At 36.4% G+C, this 15,130-nt stretch overlaps 1 protein-coding gene across 1 annotated transcript in view; it reads right to left on the bottom strand.

Moving 5' to 3' along the window:
* Window positions 1-620: 620 nt before the first annotated feature.
* Window positions 621-15,130, bottom strand: part of ASIC2 (acid sensing ion channel subunit 2) — a 796,537-nt gene continuing 782,027 nt past the window's right edge. The window contains exons 9-10 of the mRNA XM_053699697.1: window positions 2,303-2,368; window positions 621-882 (exon numbers count right to left, since the gene is read on the bottom strand). Coding sequence (XP_053555672.1) covers window positions 781-882; window positions 2,303-2,368 — 168 coding nt within the window. The 3' untranslated portion in view covers window positions 621-780. The remainder of the gene's footprint in view (window positions 883-2,302; window positions 2,369-15,130) is intronic.

Here is a 15,130-nt window from a genome sequence, read left to right as displayed (position 1 = left end):
AAGGTATACTAGATTTTATATAATCGTATTCAGTTTTAACCATTTGTAACTTTCAAACTATGCAATTTTTTTTTTTAATAATTGCATTTATATTTCATATATGCTACTAGCAACCTATTAAGTTATGGTTCACCTCTAAACTAAAAAAATAATATATTTTAATGTGGCTCAGGCACCGCTTCTAGATTAATTTAAACATGTTCACTTTTTCCCGAGGATTACCTTTTATTTTTTATTAGGTTATCCTTGGTGCTAAAGTGAACATTTCTGTCTTAGATATTCCGCCTATTTTGATCTTATGAATAAGTCAGAATATCACATTTTAACACAACTTATACAGTACTACTGCCTTACTCAATAAAACGAACACACCCATACCTTTCTAAACAATGACATTACAGATAGTTTCACTAACATATAATGTCCCCTACATACAAGAAGCTGCAGTGACACACTCACATACTGACATACTTTGAGATCCTGTTTTTCTCCATTGTTGATTTTTTTAAATTTTATTATAAAATTTCCATTTTAGAACCTGCTACAAACACAGAATCAGACACAGTGCAATTTCTGTCTGTCCAAGGTCTCCTCACACACCATGGTGGATCCGTGCCGAGTACACTGCGGGCATGCAGGGCTGTGTACAGTTGGCAGTTTATGGTTTTCCTCAAATTCTTCTCAGGCTGTGATACAAGGTGCCTTGGCATCCCACAGTCCCCACAGCTCTGCACACACATCCCATTTGGCACAAAATAAAATGGCTGTGTCAATGAGGCATCAGCAGGCAATTTCCTCCAGTGTCCCCAAGGTTGCCTGCAGTGGGACTGTCACAGTGTGGCTAACAGTTTCTGAATGGTTTGGCATAGTGTCACAGGTACCCTGCAAATATAAGACTGGTTTAACAGAAGACAACAAGACATAAGAGGTAAAGATGAATAAAGCCATTAGATGAAAAATACACATAGCCAAAACTAAATTATGCTTCAAAACTAATGTTTCATGATTCAGATAAAACATGTAATTTAAAAACAAACCAAAAAAAACAACAACTTTACACTTCCATTATCAAAATATGCACATTATTTTTATATGCACACTTTCTGAGGCACCGACTTCCATTGAGCATGTGCAAAAGTGTACAGTATATATGCATTTTGTGATTGGATGATGACTGTCACATGATACAGGGGGAGAACAAATTGGATTTGAAATTTGCCAGAAAATATTCTACTGTTCATTTCAAATTCAGAGTAAGTACTATTGCATTGCCTTTTTATAGTGTTCCTAAGCATTGTTAAGTGATCCTAAGCATTGTTCACTGTATGAAGAAAAGTGGCAGTGAGATGTGTATAAAACGTTAAAGGAAAAAGGAAATAAACTACAGACTGGGCACAAGCATAGATGTAAAAACAAGAGTAGCAAAGAAAAAACGACTGCCAGAATGCATAAAATTCTCCAATGATAAAAATCTAAATATTAAGTAAATTATGTTAACTTATTGTACTTGTTTATTAATCTTTGGTGAGTTTTCCCCATGCTTTAGTGACTCATCTGCATACGTTTAAATTGGAATGTTGTCTCACTGGAAATGTTTTGAATTATTATTGACAACTGAGAAAGCAAGATGCACAAAATGTGACACAATGTTATATGTTATTATGGACACTTGCTACACTAATTTAAAAAGGGGGTGAAACCCTGCAGAAGGTGATAAAAGAATGCATAGGTAAAGGAAACACATAATAAGAAGAACACAAGGGATAACTATGGAAGAGACAGCACAGATAAATCACGTAAGAATGGACATAGGGCAGAGGGCAAAGAAAGTGCAATGGCGTAATATGGTAAGAAAAGACAAATTGGCTGATGCATATGTCTACAATCTTCACGATAATGATCTGTGCATGTAGAAATGTCATCATAATGACCTGTGCGTGTTCTTGAATGTCCAACCCATATTCGCTCCAAATACAGGTCATCCAAGTTTATTTTATTCATTTAGTGAGCAGAATCATTTGGTAATAACTCACATGATTGTGATGATGGTTTATATCTACAAGCAGTGAATAGATCTCCAGATATATCTTGGTAACCTCATGCAATGCTGACAATCAGCTAAACTTGTGAGTTAATTGTCCTGAGATTATACTTATATCTTGCAAACAGTGATCAGTTCCTCAAAATGATTTAGAAACTACAACGATAGGTATATCCTTAAGATGTTATGATCACAGATATTGGAAAGATTCTCATAATCATCTTGGTGACCTTAGTCTACAAATCCTCAACATAAACTTACCAGGTCCTCTGCATGACCTTCTTTGTTTTGCCTTCCCAGTAGGTCCAACAACTTCTCTTTTAAAAGCTGAAAAACATAAGAGTGTAACACAGTCACAGGTGAACACAATATCCTAAACATTTTTAATATGATTATAATTAAGATGGTATGATATTAGTGAACATTTTGTGAGGCCATTTTTAGTAACTGGTAATTTTCTCAAATGTAAAACCCAATTGCATATATATATATATATATAACGAAAGAGTTTAGTGCTTCAACAGCACAATATGTACTATTCATCCTGTGCTATTTTACATCATTCCTCTACAGATTTGTGACAACCTTAATTCGCTGGGTGTCTGCATATCCTGTTTTCCATTATGATACTTTTGTAATTAACTGTCTTCATATGAATCATATCCAGCAGATCTTAACATTTGTTGTTTTGAATTTAGTTAGACATACAGGCTCATTAAGTTGTTACATAAAGACAGTAAAATAAATCTCTTTTTCAATCTGAGTGACAAACTCTGAAATCACATATACCTGTTATGTATTTAGTTTTATATCAGCTTTGGATAGGCAAACATAATTATTCCTGATTTTACACATCCACTGCCTTGTTCCCATCATGCTTCAATTAGATATACAGCCCTAAATAAAGAGAATTGTTGTCTCTTACACTATTAGTAAATGTATGCCAAGGTCAGTAAGCCAGATCCAGTGCATATTTATGTCAGTAATAGATTTTGTAGCTCCAGTTGATAGTGCTTGATCCTATATATCATGCAACCCAACCAATTTATTGGGTCTTGTGCAGGACCCCTGGATCAAAGCAAGTCCTTTTTTTTATTATTTTGTTTTAATGGTCCTTAGAAAACGTGTCTTTGCTTGCTGTGTTTAGTGAATTCTATTTCTCCAGTAAATGCATTGAACAAATTATGTCTAACAATGATTCTCACTGGGAATGTCTCCTCAAGGGCAACGTTATGGCTGCTAAAATATAATGGCTGCCATTTCTCCATAGTCAGGCAAGTCAGCAGTAATGTCACCACAACAGAAGTGTTACAGCCACCATTGCTGCTAGGGGGAAACTGTCACTAGCTTCTGTTACTGGAACAGGATAATGTTTAAGGGACATAAAAATGCAAAAAATAAAATGCTCTAATGTTATTAAGCATTTTATTGTTGCATTTTTGCTTGTATATAACTTTGTGCTCAAGGTAAAAAATTATTGCGGCCACACTAGCGCACTTTTTACAAGTTGAAAGTAAAAAAAGTCTCCCAATAAACTTCTATGGGATGTGTTGAAAAAAACCTATTAGTTATCATGCGTTAACCCAACACTGCATTAAACCAACTGTGTTAAACACAAAGGTTATAGGAATACATTACATTACTATGTTCTTCACATAGAAGAAAATGTTCTTTTTATTTTTAAATATACAATATATATATATATATACTTATTTTTTGTAAATTATATATCTATATATAAATAACATAATTTATGTAAGAACTTACCTTATAAATTCATTTCATTCATGGTGGCGAGAGTCAACGAGCTTGTTACTGATGGCATATACATTCCTACCAGGAGGGAGCAAATTTTCCCAAACCTCAAATGCCTATAAATACACCTCCCACCTCACTCATACCTCAGTTTAACATATAGCCAAGAAGGTGAGGTGAATAAATAGTAAAGCATAAAAAAGAGAAGCAGGATGAGAATATGTGCTTTATACAAAAAAAACAAAACAAAAAAAAAACACACAAAAAAATGGGTGGGCCTTGTGGACTCTCGCCACCATGAAAGAAATTAATTTATCAGGTAAGTTCTTACATAAATTATGTTTTCTTTCATATAATGATGTTATATATTACCCAAGATGTGGAAGTCCACGAGTAACAATAAAGGGAGGGATAAAAATAAAAACAGCTATTTCCCCTGAGAAATTAAATCCAAAAAATAATTGTTTCTTTTAAATTGAAAAAACTTAAATCATAGGCACTAGAATCAAACTGAGACAGTTGCCTGAAGAACCTTTCTACCAAAAGCTGCTTCCAAAGAAGCAAAAACATAAAAAAGGTAAATTTTAGTCAAGGTATGCAAAGAAGACCAAATGGCTGCTTTGCATATTTGATCAACTGAAGCTTCATTTTTGAAAACCCAAGATGTGACAACTGATCTTGTAGAATGAGTTGTAATTCTCTGAGGCGGAGACTGGCCCACCTCCAAATAAGCCTTGTGCATCAAAAGTTTCAACCAAGATGCAAAAGAAATGGCAGAGACTTTCTGACCTTTTCAAGAACCAGAAAAAATAATAAACAGACTATAAGTCTGTCTGAAATTCTTTGTAGCATCTACATAGTATATCAAAACTCTTACAACATCTAAAGAGTGTAAAGATCTTTCAAGAGTATTCTTAGGATTAGGACACAAATAAGGAACAATCATTTCCCTATTAATTTTGCTAGAATTTACAACTTTAGGCAAAAATTTGAAAGAAGTCCACAAAACAGCTTTATCTTGATGGAAAATCAGATAAGGAGACTCACAAGTGAGAGAAGACAATTCCGAAACTCTTCTAACAGAAGAAATAGCCAATAGAAACAACACTTTCCAAGAAAGTAGTTTAATGTCCAAAGAATGCATAGGCTCAAAAAGAGGTGCCTGTAAAGTCTTCAATACCAGATTAAAACTCCAAGGAGGAGTAATAGATTTAATAACAGGTTTAATTTGAATTAAAGCCTGGACAAAACAGTGAATATCAGGAAAATTAACAATCTTTATAGGAAATAAAACAGAAAGAGCAGAGATTTGTCCTTTCAAGATATTGGCAGACAAACTTTTATCCAAACCATTCCGAAGAACTGAAGACTCCAAGGAATCCGAAAGGAATGCCAGGAATAATCATGTGAAGAACACCAAAACCTTGTGGTATATTTTCCTTGAATCGCCGTGATTAGACAGAAATTGGATTCCACCCAAGAAAATATGCAAGATACTTCTTTCATAGCTAGAGGACTGTGAGTTCCCCCTTGATGATTGACATATGCTACTGTAGTGATATTGTCTGTTTGAAGACAAATATAAGGTTCCCTCTTCAATGGAGGCCAAGCCTGAAGAGCTCTGAAGAGAGCACAGAGTTCCAAAATATTGAATGGTAACCTCGTCTCCCGAGGATTTCAAACTCCTTGTGCTGTCAGAGACCCCCAGACAGCTCCCCAACCTGTAAGACTTGCATCTGTGGTGATTACAGACCAGGTTGGATGAACAAAGGAGGCCCCTTGAAGAATATAGTGGTGGTTTAACCACCAAGTCAGAGAAAGTTGCGTGATGGGTTTAAGAATACCAGTTGAGATATCCGAGTGTAATCTCTACAACATGCAAAGCTGTAGAGGTCTCATGAAAATGAGCAAAGGGGATTGCGTCCGATGCTGCAATCATGAGACCTAAAAATTCCATGCGCATAGCCACTGAAAGGAATGATAGAGACTGAAGGTTTAGACAAGGTGAAAACAATTTTAATCATCTCTTTTCTGTTAGTGATAGATTCATGGACACTGAATCTATCTGGAAACCTAAAATGGTGACATTTGTCTGAGGATCTCTTTGGTAAATTGATCCTCCAACCATGTCTTCGAAGGAACAACATTAGTTGTTTCGTGTGAAATTTTTCTAAATGAAAAGACTGAGTTAGTACCAAGGTATCGTCCAAATAAGGAAACTCCGCAATACCCTGCTATCTGATTACAGACAGAAGGGCACAAGAACCTTTGAGAATTTTCTCTGGGCTGTTGCAAGGTGAAATGGAAGAGCGACAAATTTGTAATGCTTGTCTAGAAAAAACCCCCTCATAAATTGGTAATAAAATCCTGTAAGTCTATTGTGGACATAAAGCGACCTTGCTGAACAAAGGGCAGAATATTCCTTATAGTTACCATCTTGAAAGTTAAATCAAATTGATTTAAAGTTTTCAGATCCAAAATTGGTCTGAAAGAATTTTCCTTCTTTTGAACAATGAAAATATTGAAATAAAACCCCAACCCTTGTTCCTGTAGAGGAACTGGGACAATTACCCCTAAGAGTTCTAGATCTGAAACACATTTCAGAAATGCTTGGGCCTTTACTGGTTTTTTTGTTACATGGGTGAGAAAGAATCTTCCCATGGGAGGTCTTATTTTGAATCCAATTCGATACCCCTAAGAAATAATATTCTGAATCCACTGATTTTGGACACAGTCTGCCCAAAAATCTTGAAACAGTTGTAATCTGCCCCCCAGATGAAGAACTGGATTGGGGGCCGCACCTTCATGCAGGCTTAGGGGCCGGTTTTGGTTTCTTATATGATTTGGATTTATTCCAATATGGAGATGGTCTCCAATTAGAGTCAGAGGCTTTAGGGGAGGGAGCAGTTTTCTGTTCTCTATTCTGATGAATGGAATGAAAACAATTGGTAGCTTTAAATTTTCCCTTAGATTTTTTTTCTTGGGAAAGAAAAATTCCCTTTCCCCCAGTAATAGTGGAAATAATAGAATCTTAAAAAAAGGTTTTTACCTTGAAAAGACAGATACAGTAATCTTGTTTTAGACACCATGTCAGCATTACAAGATTTAACCCATAAAGCTCTTCTCGTTAGAATAGCTAAAGACATTGATTTGAAGTTTATTTTCATGACATCAACAATAGCATTGCAAAGAAAATGATTTGCTTGTTGAAGTAAAAGGATGATATTAGATAATTCAGGGTCCGAAGACAGTTGATGAACTAAGCTGTCTAACCAAAAAGTAGAAGCAGCAGCAACACCAGCCATAGATATAAATGGTCTAAGAATATAGCCAGTATGTAAATATGCCCTTCTAACATAAGATTCAAGCTCCCTATCTAAAGGGTCTTTTAAAGAAGAGCTGCCCCATCAACTTTAGGGACTGTTTCCCAAAGTTCCAAATTAGCAACAGGCAAAGGATACAATTTTTTAAACCTAGAAGAAGGGTTAAAAGAGGTACCAGGCTTAGACCATTAATACTTCCTTCAAAAGAAAGCAAATATGTTCAATTTTAAATAAAAACAATTTGTCAATTTCTGTCTCTGATCTAGAATCCTCTGAATCAGAGCAACCCCCATCAGTAGAAGATACATCAGTATGCTGTTGGTCAGTGCAAAATTCACTAGACTTTGGAAAACTTTGTAAAGTCCTTTTATGTTTATTTGAAGGCAGTATAGCAGTCATGGTATTCTCTATGGCTGCAGCAATAAAATCTTTAATTTCTGCAGGAATGCTGTTCACATTAGACTGAGATGGAATAACAATGGATGCATTTGTACTCATAGAAATATTATTAGCATGTAATAATGTATCAAAACAGGAGCCACACAATAGAGCTGATGAATTCAGATCAGCTTTTTTACAACAAACACACTTAGCTTTAGTAGAAATATGTTCAAGCAGCTCAGTACCTATGGTAACACCTGAGACAGGTTCATAATTGCAAAAAAAAAAAAATTATATCTGCAAATTTATATCCATGTGCCTATATAAAACACAGGCTAGAGAGAATGGGAAACAGAGCGAATATTATAAAATAGATAGCATCTGATTAACAGAGTTTTGATTATAAAAAATGTTTTTTGAGCGCACAGAGAGGCTTGGGGGTTTCAGTTTTAAACGCTAACAAAGGCGCAAAATTTTGGCACCAAAAAAACAGGACAAAATGCCATAAATAGCATCATCGTGTGCACGTTTTGCGCATGGATTTTAAAAATAAACGGAGGTTAGATAAACTCTAAAGCAAAGACCTTTAAGCCAATATTAGACGAATATTAAAGATTACTAGCCACCAAACACAAAAAATGTTTCACAAACTCCGCCTGATACGTTTTGAAAATAAGGATCACTTAAAATATAAGAAGCACTGAATTACTGACAAATTTAAACAATATATAAAAACTTTACTTTAAAGGTGCCCAATCTATAGCTGAGAGTGTCTTTTTAAAAGATAAAATTCATACTTACTGTTTAAGACATCCATCCACATATAGCAGACAGACAAACCAGTACTGAAAAAAATCAGCAGAGGTAATGGTAAAGGAATATAACGTCAATCTGTAAAGGGAGGCAGCAGATAAATCCCTGCAACCAAATTTACAGAGAGCTTGTATGTACTGCTTTCCCAGACACAAAAACATAGAGGCATCAAACAATAATCCCTTCACTTCCCTCAGACAAACACTGTACTTAGAGAGGAACTGGGCTTCAATAAACTTAGAAGTGCCTTTCAGTGAAGAAATGAAGCACATTATGCTTTACCACCTCCTAAGGAGGCAAAGTATTTAAAACTGAGGTATGAGTGAGGTGGGAGGTGTATTAATAGGCATTTGAGGTTTGGGGGAAACTTTGCCCCCTCCTGGTAGGAATGTATATCCCATCTGTAACAAGCTTGTGGACTCTCGCCACCTATATGAAAGAAATATACATATTTACACTTATAAACACTTAAACATGTATGCACATATACACACACAAATATATATATATATATATAGGAGCCCTTTCCAAACACCTTGCCATATACCATATCCCTTTTAACCCTTTTAAAACCTTTTTATGAATATTAAAATATGTGTATAGTATAAATGTGTGCAATACTTTTAATTTTAATGTGTTTTTGATGTGTTTTATAAAAAAATGTTTGAACCCTTACAGTTCAGGTCTCAAGTTGCGCTAAATATTCTGGCACATTTTCGGCTTTCATTGAAGTGCAAACTATAACTTTCAATTTGTAAAACCAGATCAAGTGCTTTTACGATATTCATTGAAAGCACGATACACAAATGTTGAAGCCTTTGAAAGTGATGCAGCGCATCTGTAAAAAGCTGCCAAAAAAATTTCACCTGAACATCTGGGGCCCGATCCGATATGCAGCGCCGCCCGCAAAAGCTGGCGACGCCAAAATTTGTGCTGGTCTGGTATCCTATATACAGTGGAACCTAGAAGTTATGCTCATATATTTCTGCCTTCGCCCGTAGTTTTTTGGGCCATAGGCAGGTATACCAAACCAGCGCAGTTTGGTATCCAATATACAGCGTAAGGACTTACGTGGCGAAAATGGAGAAATCTTACTCCATTTTCACCTCGCCACAAAATGCAGCCATAGTAAGCCTTATGCTGTCTATTGGAGCCCCGTAACTCCCTAAAATACCTGCAAAATAAACCTAACACCTAACGCATGCGCAATGTCTTTCTACCTGTCAACCGCAATCCCCAGCCTCAATCCCTAATAAAGTATTTAACCCCTAAACCGCCATTCCCGGACCCCGCCGCCACCTACAATAAATGTATAACCCCCTAATGTGATCCCCCTACACCGTCGCCAGCTACCTTACCTACCCCCTAAAGTGAGCCCCTACCCCGCTGCCATCTACCTTACCTACCCCCTAAAGTGAGCCCCTACCCCGCCGCCATCTACCTTACCTACCCCCTAAAGTAAGCCCCTACCCCGCCGCCATCTACCTTACCTACCCCCTAAAGTGAGCCCCTACCCCGCCGCCATCTACCTTACCTACCCCCTAAAGTGAGCTCCTACCCCGCCGCCATCTACCTTACCTACCCACTAAAGTGAGCCCCTACCCCGCCGCCATCTACCTTACCTACCCACTAAAGTGAGCCCCTACCCCGCCGCCATCTATCTTACCTACCCCCTAAAGTGAGCCCCTTACACCGCCGCCATCTATTTTAAAAATATTAAACCCTAATTTAATCCCCCTACACCGCCGCCAGCTATATTAACTATATTAACCCTAATTATATTAGGGTTAATATAGTTGATATAGTTATTATATTATATATATTAACTATATTAACCCTAATTATATTAGGGTTAATATAGTTAATATCGTTATTATATTATATATATATTAAGTATAATAACCCTATCTAACTCTAACATCCCTAACTAAACTCTTATTAAAATAAATCTAATTAATATTAATATTATTAATTAAAATATTCCTATTTAAATCTAAATACTTACCTATAAAATCAACCCTAAGATAGCTACAATGTAATTAATAATTACATTGTAGCTAAATATTTATTTTACAGGTAACTTGGTATTTATTTTAACTAGGTACAATAGCTATTAAATAGTTAATAACTATTTAATAGCTACCTAGTTAAAATAATTACCAATTTACCTTTAACATAAATCCTAACCTAAGTTACAAATACACCTACACTATCAATAAATTAAATAAACTACAAATATCTAAACTAAAATACAATAAAATAATCTAAACTAAATTACAAAAACAAACACTAAATTACAAAAAATAAAAAAAAGATTACAAGATCTTTAAGCTAATTACACCTATTCTAAGCCCCCTAATAAAATAATAAAGCCCCCCAAAATAAAAAAATGTCCCTACCCTATTCTAAATTAAAAAAGTTCACAGTTCTTTTACCTTACCAGCCCTTAAAAGGGCCTTTTGCGGGGCATGCCACCCCCCAACATTACAACCCACCACCCACATACCCCTATTCTAAATCCACCCAAACCCCCCTTAAAAAACCTAACACTACCCCCCTGAAGATCTCCCTACCTTGTCTTCACCCAGCCGGGCAGAACTCTTCATCCTATCCGGGCGATGTCCAATCAAGCGGCAGTGAAGTCTTCAGGAGCTGGATTCCACCCAAACAAGTATCTGAGATACTTCTTTCATAGCTTGAGGACTGTGAGTCCCACCCTGATGATTGACATATGCCACAGTTGTGATATTGTCTGTCTGAAAACAAATGAACGGTTCTCTCTTCAACAGAGGCCAAAACTGAAGAGCCCTGAGAATTGCACGTTCCAAAATATGGATTGGTAATCTTGCCTCTTGAGATTTCCAAATCCCTTGTGCTGTCAGAGATCCCCAAACAGCTCCCCAACTTGAAAGACTCGCATCTGTTGTGATCACAGTCCAGGTTGGACGAACAAAAGAGGCCCCTAAAATTATATGATGGTGATCTAACCACCAAGTCAGAGAAAGTCGAACATTGGGATTTAAGGATATTAATTGTGATATCCTTAAATAATCCCTGCACCATTGGTTCAGCATACAAAGCTGGAAAGGTCTCATATGAAAACGAGCAAAGGGGATCGCGTCCGATGCTGCAGTCATGAGACCTAAAACTTTTTATGCACATAGCTACTGAAGGGAATGACTGAGACTGAAGGTTTCGACAGGCTGCAACCAATTTCAAACATCTCTTGTCTGTTAGAGACAAAGCCATGGACACTGAATCGATCTGGAAACCTAAAAAGGTTACCCTTGTCTGAGTAATCAAAGAACTTTTTGGTAAATTGATCCTCCAACCATGTCTTTGAAGAAACAACACTAGTTGATTCACGTGAGATTTTGCAGAACGTAAAGACTGAGCGAGTACCAAGATATCATCCAAATAAGAAAACACAGCAATACTGTAACTCTGATTACAGAGAGTAGGGCACCGATAACCTTTGAAAAGATTCTTGGAGCTGTTGCTAGGCCAAAAGGAAGAGCAACAAATTGGTAATGCTTGTCTAGAAAAGAGAATCTCAGGAACTGATAGTGATCCGGATGAATCAGAATATGAAGATATGCATCCTGTAAGTCTATTGTGGACATATAATGCCCTTGCTGAACAAAAGGCAGAATAGTCCATATAGTCACCATCTTGAAAGTTGGTACTCTTACATATTGATTCAAAATCTTTAGATCCAAAACTGGTCTGAATGAATTTTCTTTCTTTGAGACAATGAATAGATTTGAATCAAACCCCAGGCCCTGTTCCTGAAACGGAACTGGCATGATTACCCCTGATAACTCCAGGTCTGAAACACACTTCAGGAAAGCCTGAGCCTTTACTGGGTTCGCTGGAATGCGTGAGAGAAGAAATCTTCTCACAGGTGGTCTTACTCTGAATCATATTCTGTACCCCTGAGAGACAATACTCTGAATCCAATGATTTTGGACCGAACTGATCCAAACATCTTTGAAGAATTTTAATCTGCCCTCTACCAGCTGAGTTGGAATGAGGGTCGCACCTTCATGCGGACTTGGGGGCTGGCTTTGATCTCTTAAAAGGCTTGGATTTATTACAATTTGAGGAAAGCTTCCAATTGGAAACATATTCCTTTGGGGAAGGATTAGATTTCTGTTCCTTATTAAGTCGAAAGGAACGAAAACGGTTAGAAGCTTTAGATTTACCTTTAGGTTTTTTATCCTGAGGCAAAAAAACTCTCTTCCCCCCAGTGACAGTTGAAATTATTGAATCCAACTGAGAACCAAATAATTTATTACCTTGGAAAGAAAGAGAAAGCAATCTGGATTTAGAAGTCATATCAGCATTCCAAGATTTGAGCCACAAAGCTCTTCTAGCTAAAATATCTAAAGACATATATCTAACATAAATTTTGATTATATCAAAAATAGCATCACAAATGAAATTATTAGCATGTTGAATCAACTTAACAATGCTATACAAATCATGATCTGATACTTGTTGCGCTAAAGTTTCCAACCAAAAAGTTGAAGCAGCTGCAACATCAGCCAAATAAATTGCAGGCCTAAGAAGATGACCTGAATATAAATAAGCCTTCCTTAGATAAGATTAAAGTTTCCTATCTAAAGGATCTTTAAAAGAAGTACTATCTTCCATAGGAATAGTAGTACATTTAGCAAGAGTGGAGATAGCCCCATCAACTTTGGGGATCTTTTCCCAAAACTCCAATCTAACTGCTGGCAGAGGATACAATTTTTTAAACCTTGAAGAAGGAATAAAAGAAGTACCAGGCCTATTCCATTCTTTAGAAATCATATCAGAAATAGCATCAGGAACTGGAAAAACCTCTAAAATAACCACAGGAGGTTTATAAACAGAATTTAAACGTTTACTAGTTTTAATATCAAGAGGACTAATTTCCTCCATATCCAATGTAATCAACACTTCTTTTAATAAAGAACGAATATACTCCATTTTAAATAAATAAGAAGATTTGTCAGTGTCAATATCTGAGGAAGGATTTTCTGAATCAGATAGATCCTCATCAGAGAAGGATAAATCAGTATGTTGCCGGTCATTTGAAAAAGTTTTAAAAGACTGTTTACGTTTATTAGAAGGTGGAATGGCAGACAAAGCCTTCTGAATAGAATCAGAAATAACTTCTTTTAAATTTACAGGTATATTTTGTACATTAGATGTTGAGGGAACAGCAACAGGTAATGAACTACTACTGATGGATACATTTTCTGCATGTAAAAGTTTATCATGACAACTATTACAAACCACAGCTGGAGGTATAATCTCCACAAGTTTACAACAAATACACTTAGCTTTGGTAGAACTGTTATCAGGCAGCTGGGATCCAACAGTGAATTCTGAGACAGGATCAGATTGACATCTTGCAAATGTACGAGAAAAAAACAACATATAAAGCAAAATTATCAATTTCCTTATATGGCAGTTTCAGGATTTGGAAAAAAATGCAAACAGCATAGCCCTTTGACATAGAAAAAAGGCAAGAGGCAAATAAAAATGGGGTCTTAAATAATGAAAATATTTGGCACCAAGTATGACAAAAACCTCACACTCGCGTCATAGATGACGCAACCTTGTGTAGGACTCGGCTTCAACTAAGACGAAGGAAATGACGAATTTGCGTCAATGAACATAACTTTGTGCCAAAAAATGTTGCGCCAAGAATGATGCAATAAACTTTGGCATTTTGTGCCCTCGCGAGCCTAATTCTGCCCGCAAATTTAAAAAACAGTCAATTTGAAAAAGAGACTATACCCCAGGTAAGAAATACATTTTCATAAAAAAGCATTTCCCAGATATGAAACTGACAGTCTGCAAAAGGAAATATACTGAAAACCTGAATCATGGCAAATATAAGTACAATACATATATTTAGAACTTTATATAAATACATAAAGTGCCAAACCATAGCTGAGAGTGTCTTAAGTAATGAAAACATACTTACCAAAAGACACCCATTCACATATATCAGATAGCCAAACCAGTACTGAAACGGTTATCAGTAAAGGTAATGGAATATGAGAGTATATCGTCGATCTGAAAAGGGAGGTAGGAGATGAATCTCTACGACCGATAACAGAGAACCTATGAGATAGATCCCCATGAGGAAAACCATTGCATTCAATAGGTGATACTCCCTTCACATCCCTCTGACATTCACTGTACTCTGAGAGGAATCGGGCTTCAAAAAATGCTGAGAAGCGCATATCAACGTAGAAATCTTAGCACAAACTTACTTCACCACCTGAGTGTGGTGAGGGGTGTATTTATAGGCATTTTGAGGTTTGGGAAACTTTGCCCCTCCAGGTAGGATTGTATATCCCATACGTCACTAGCTCATGGACTCTTGCCAATTACATGAAAGAAATGTGGGTTTCATGTGATTTTAAGGATGTTAAAGATCCCTTTAAAGTGTGACCTCAGAACAGATGAAGCCGATTGGCTGTTGTTTTTTTGTTTTTCAACATGCTGACAATAGGATAACTGTTCACAAAGCATTTACTTTGGTGAGCTGAAGAAATTTTGAGGTAAAAAATCTTCCTTTTTTCCCATAGATACGTTCATGTGATATTTTCTTCTCAGCTTTTTTACAGTTATGCTGCATCACTTTCAAGTCATTTAGCACATTAGGCAGTTGTTATACTATCAACACTGAATCAGTTAGTTGCCCTGTTTTGCTTTCACACTAGCTGCTTCTATTTCGCTTCATTATTAGTGTGTGAAAACCTCACAAAAAGCTTAAGAAATGCCTCTTTCTTATATGTTTACCAAATCCAAGTAA

This window comes from Bombina bombina, chromosome 1 (assembly GCF_027579735.1).
Source record: "Bombina bombina isolate aBomBom1 chromosome 1, aBomBom1.pri, whole genome shotgun sequence".
NCBI classification, from domain to species: Eukaryota; Metazoa; Chordata; class Amphibia; order Anura; family Bombinatoridae; genus Bombina; species Bombina bombina.
Note: the sequence above shows the minus strand (reverse complement) of the source record. Positions and strands in the feature narration are given on the sequence as shown.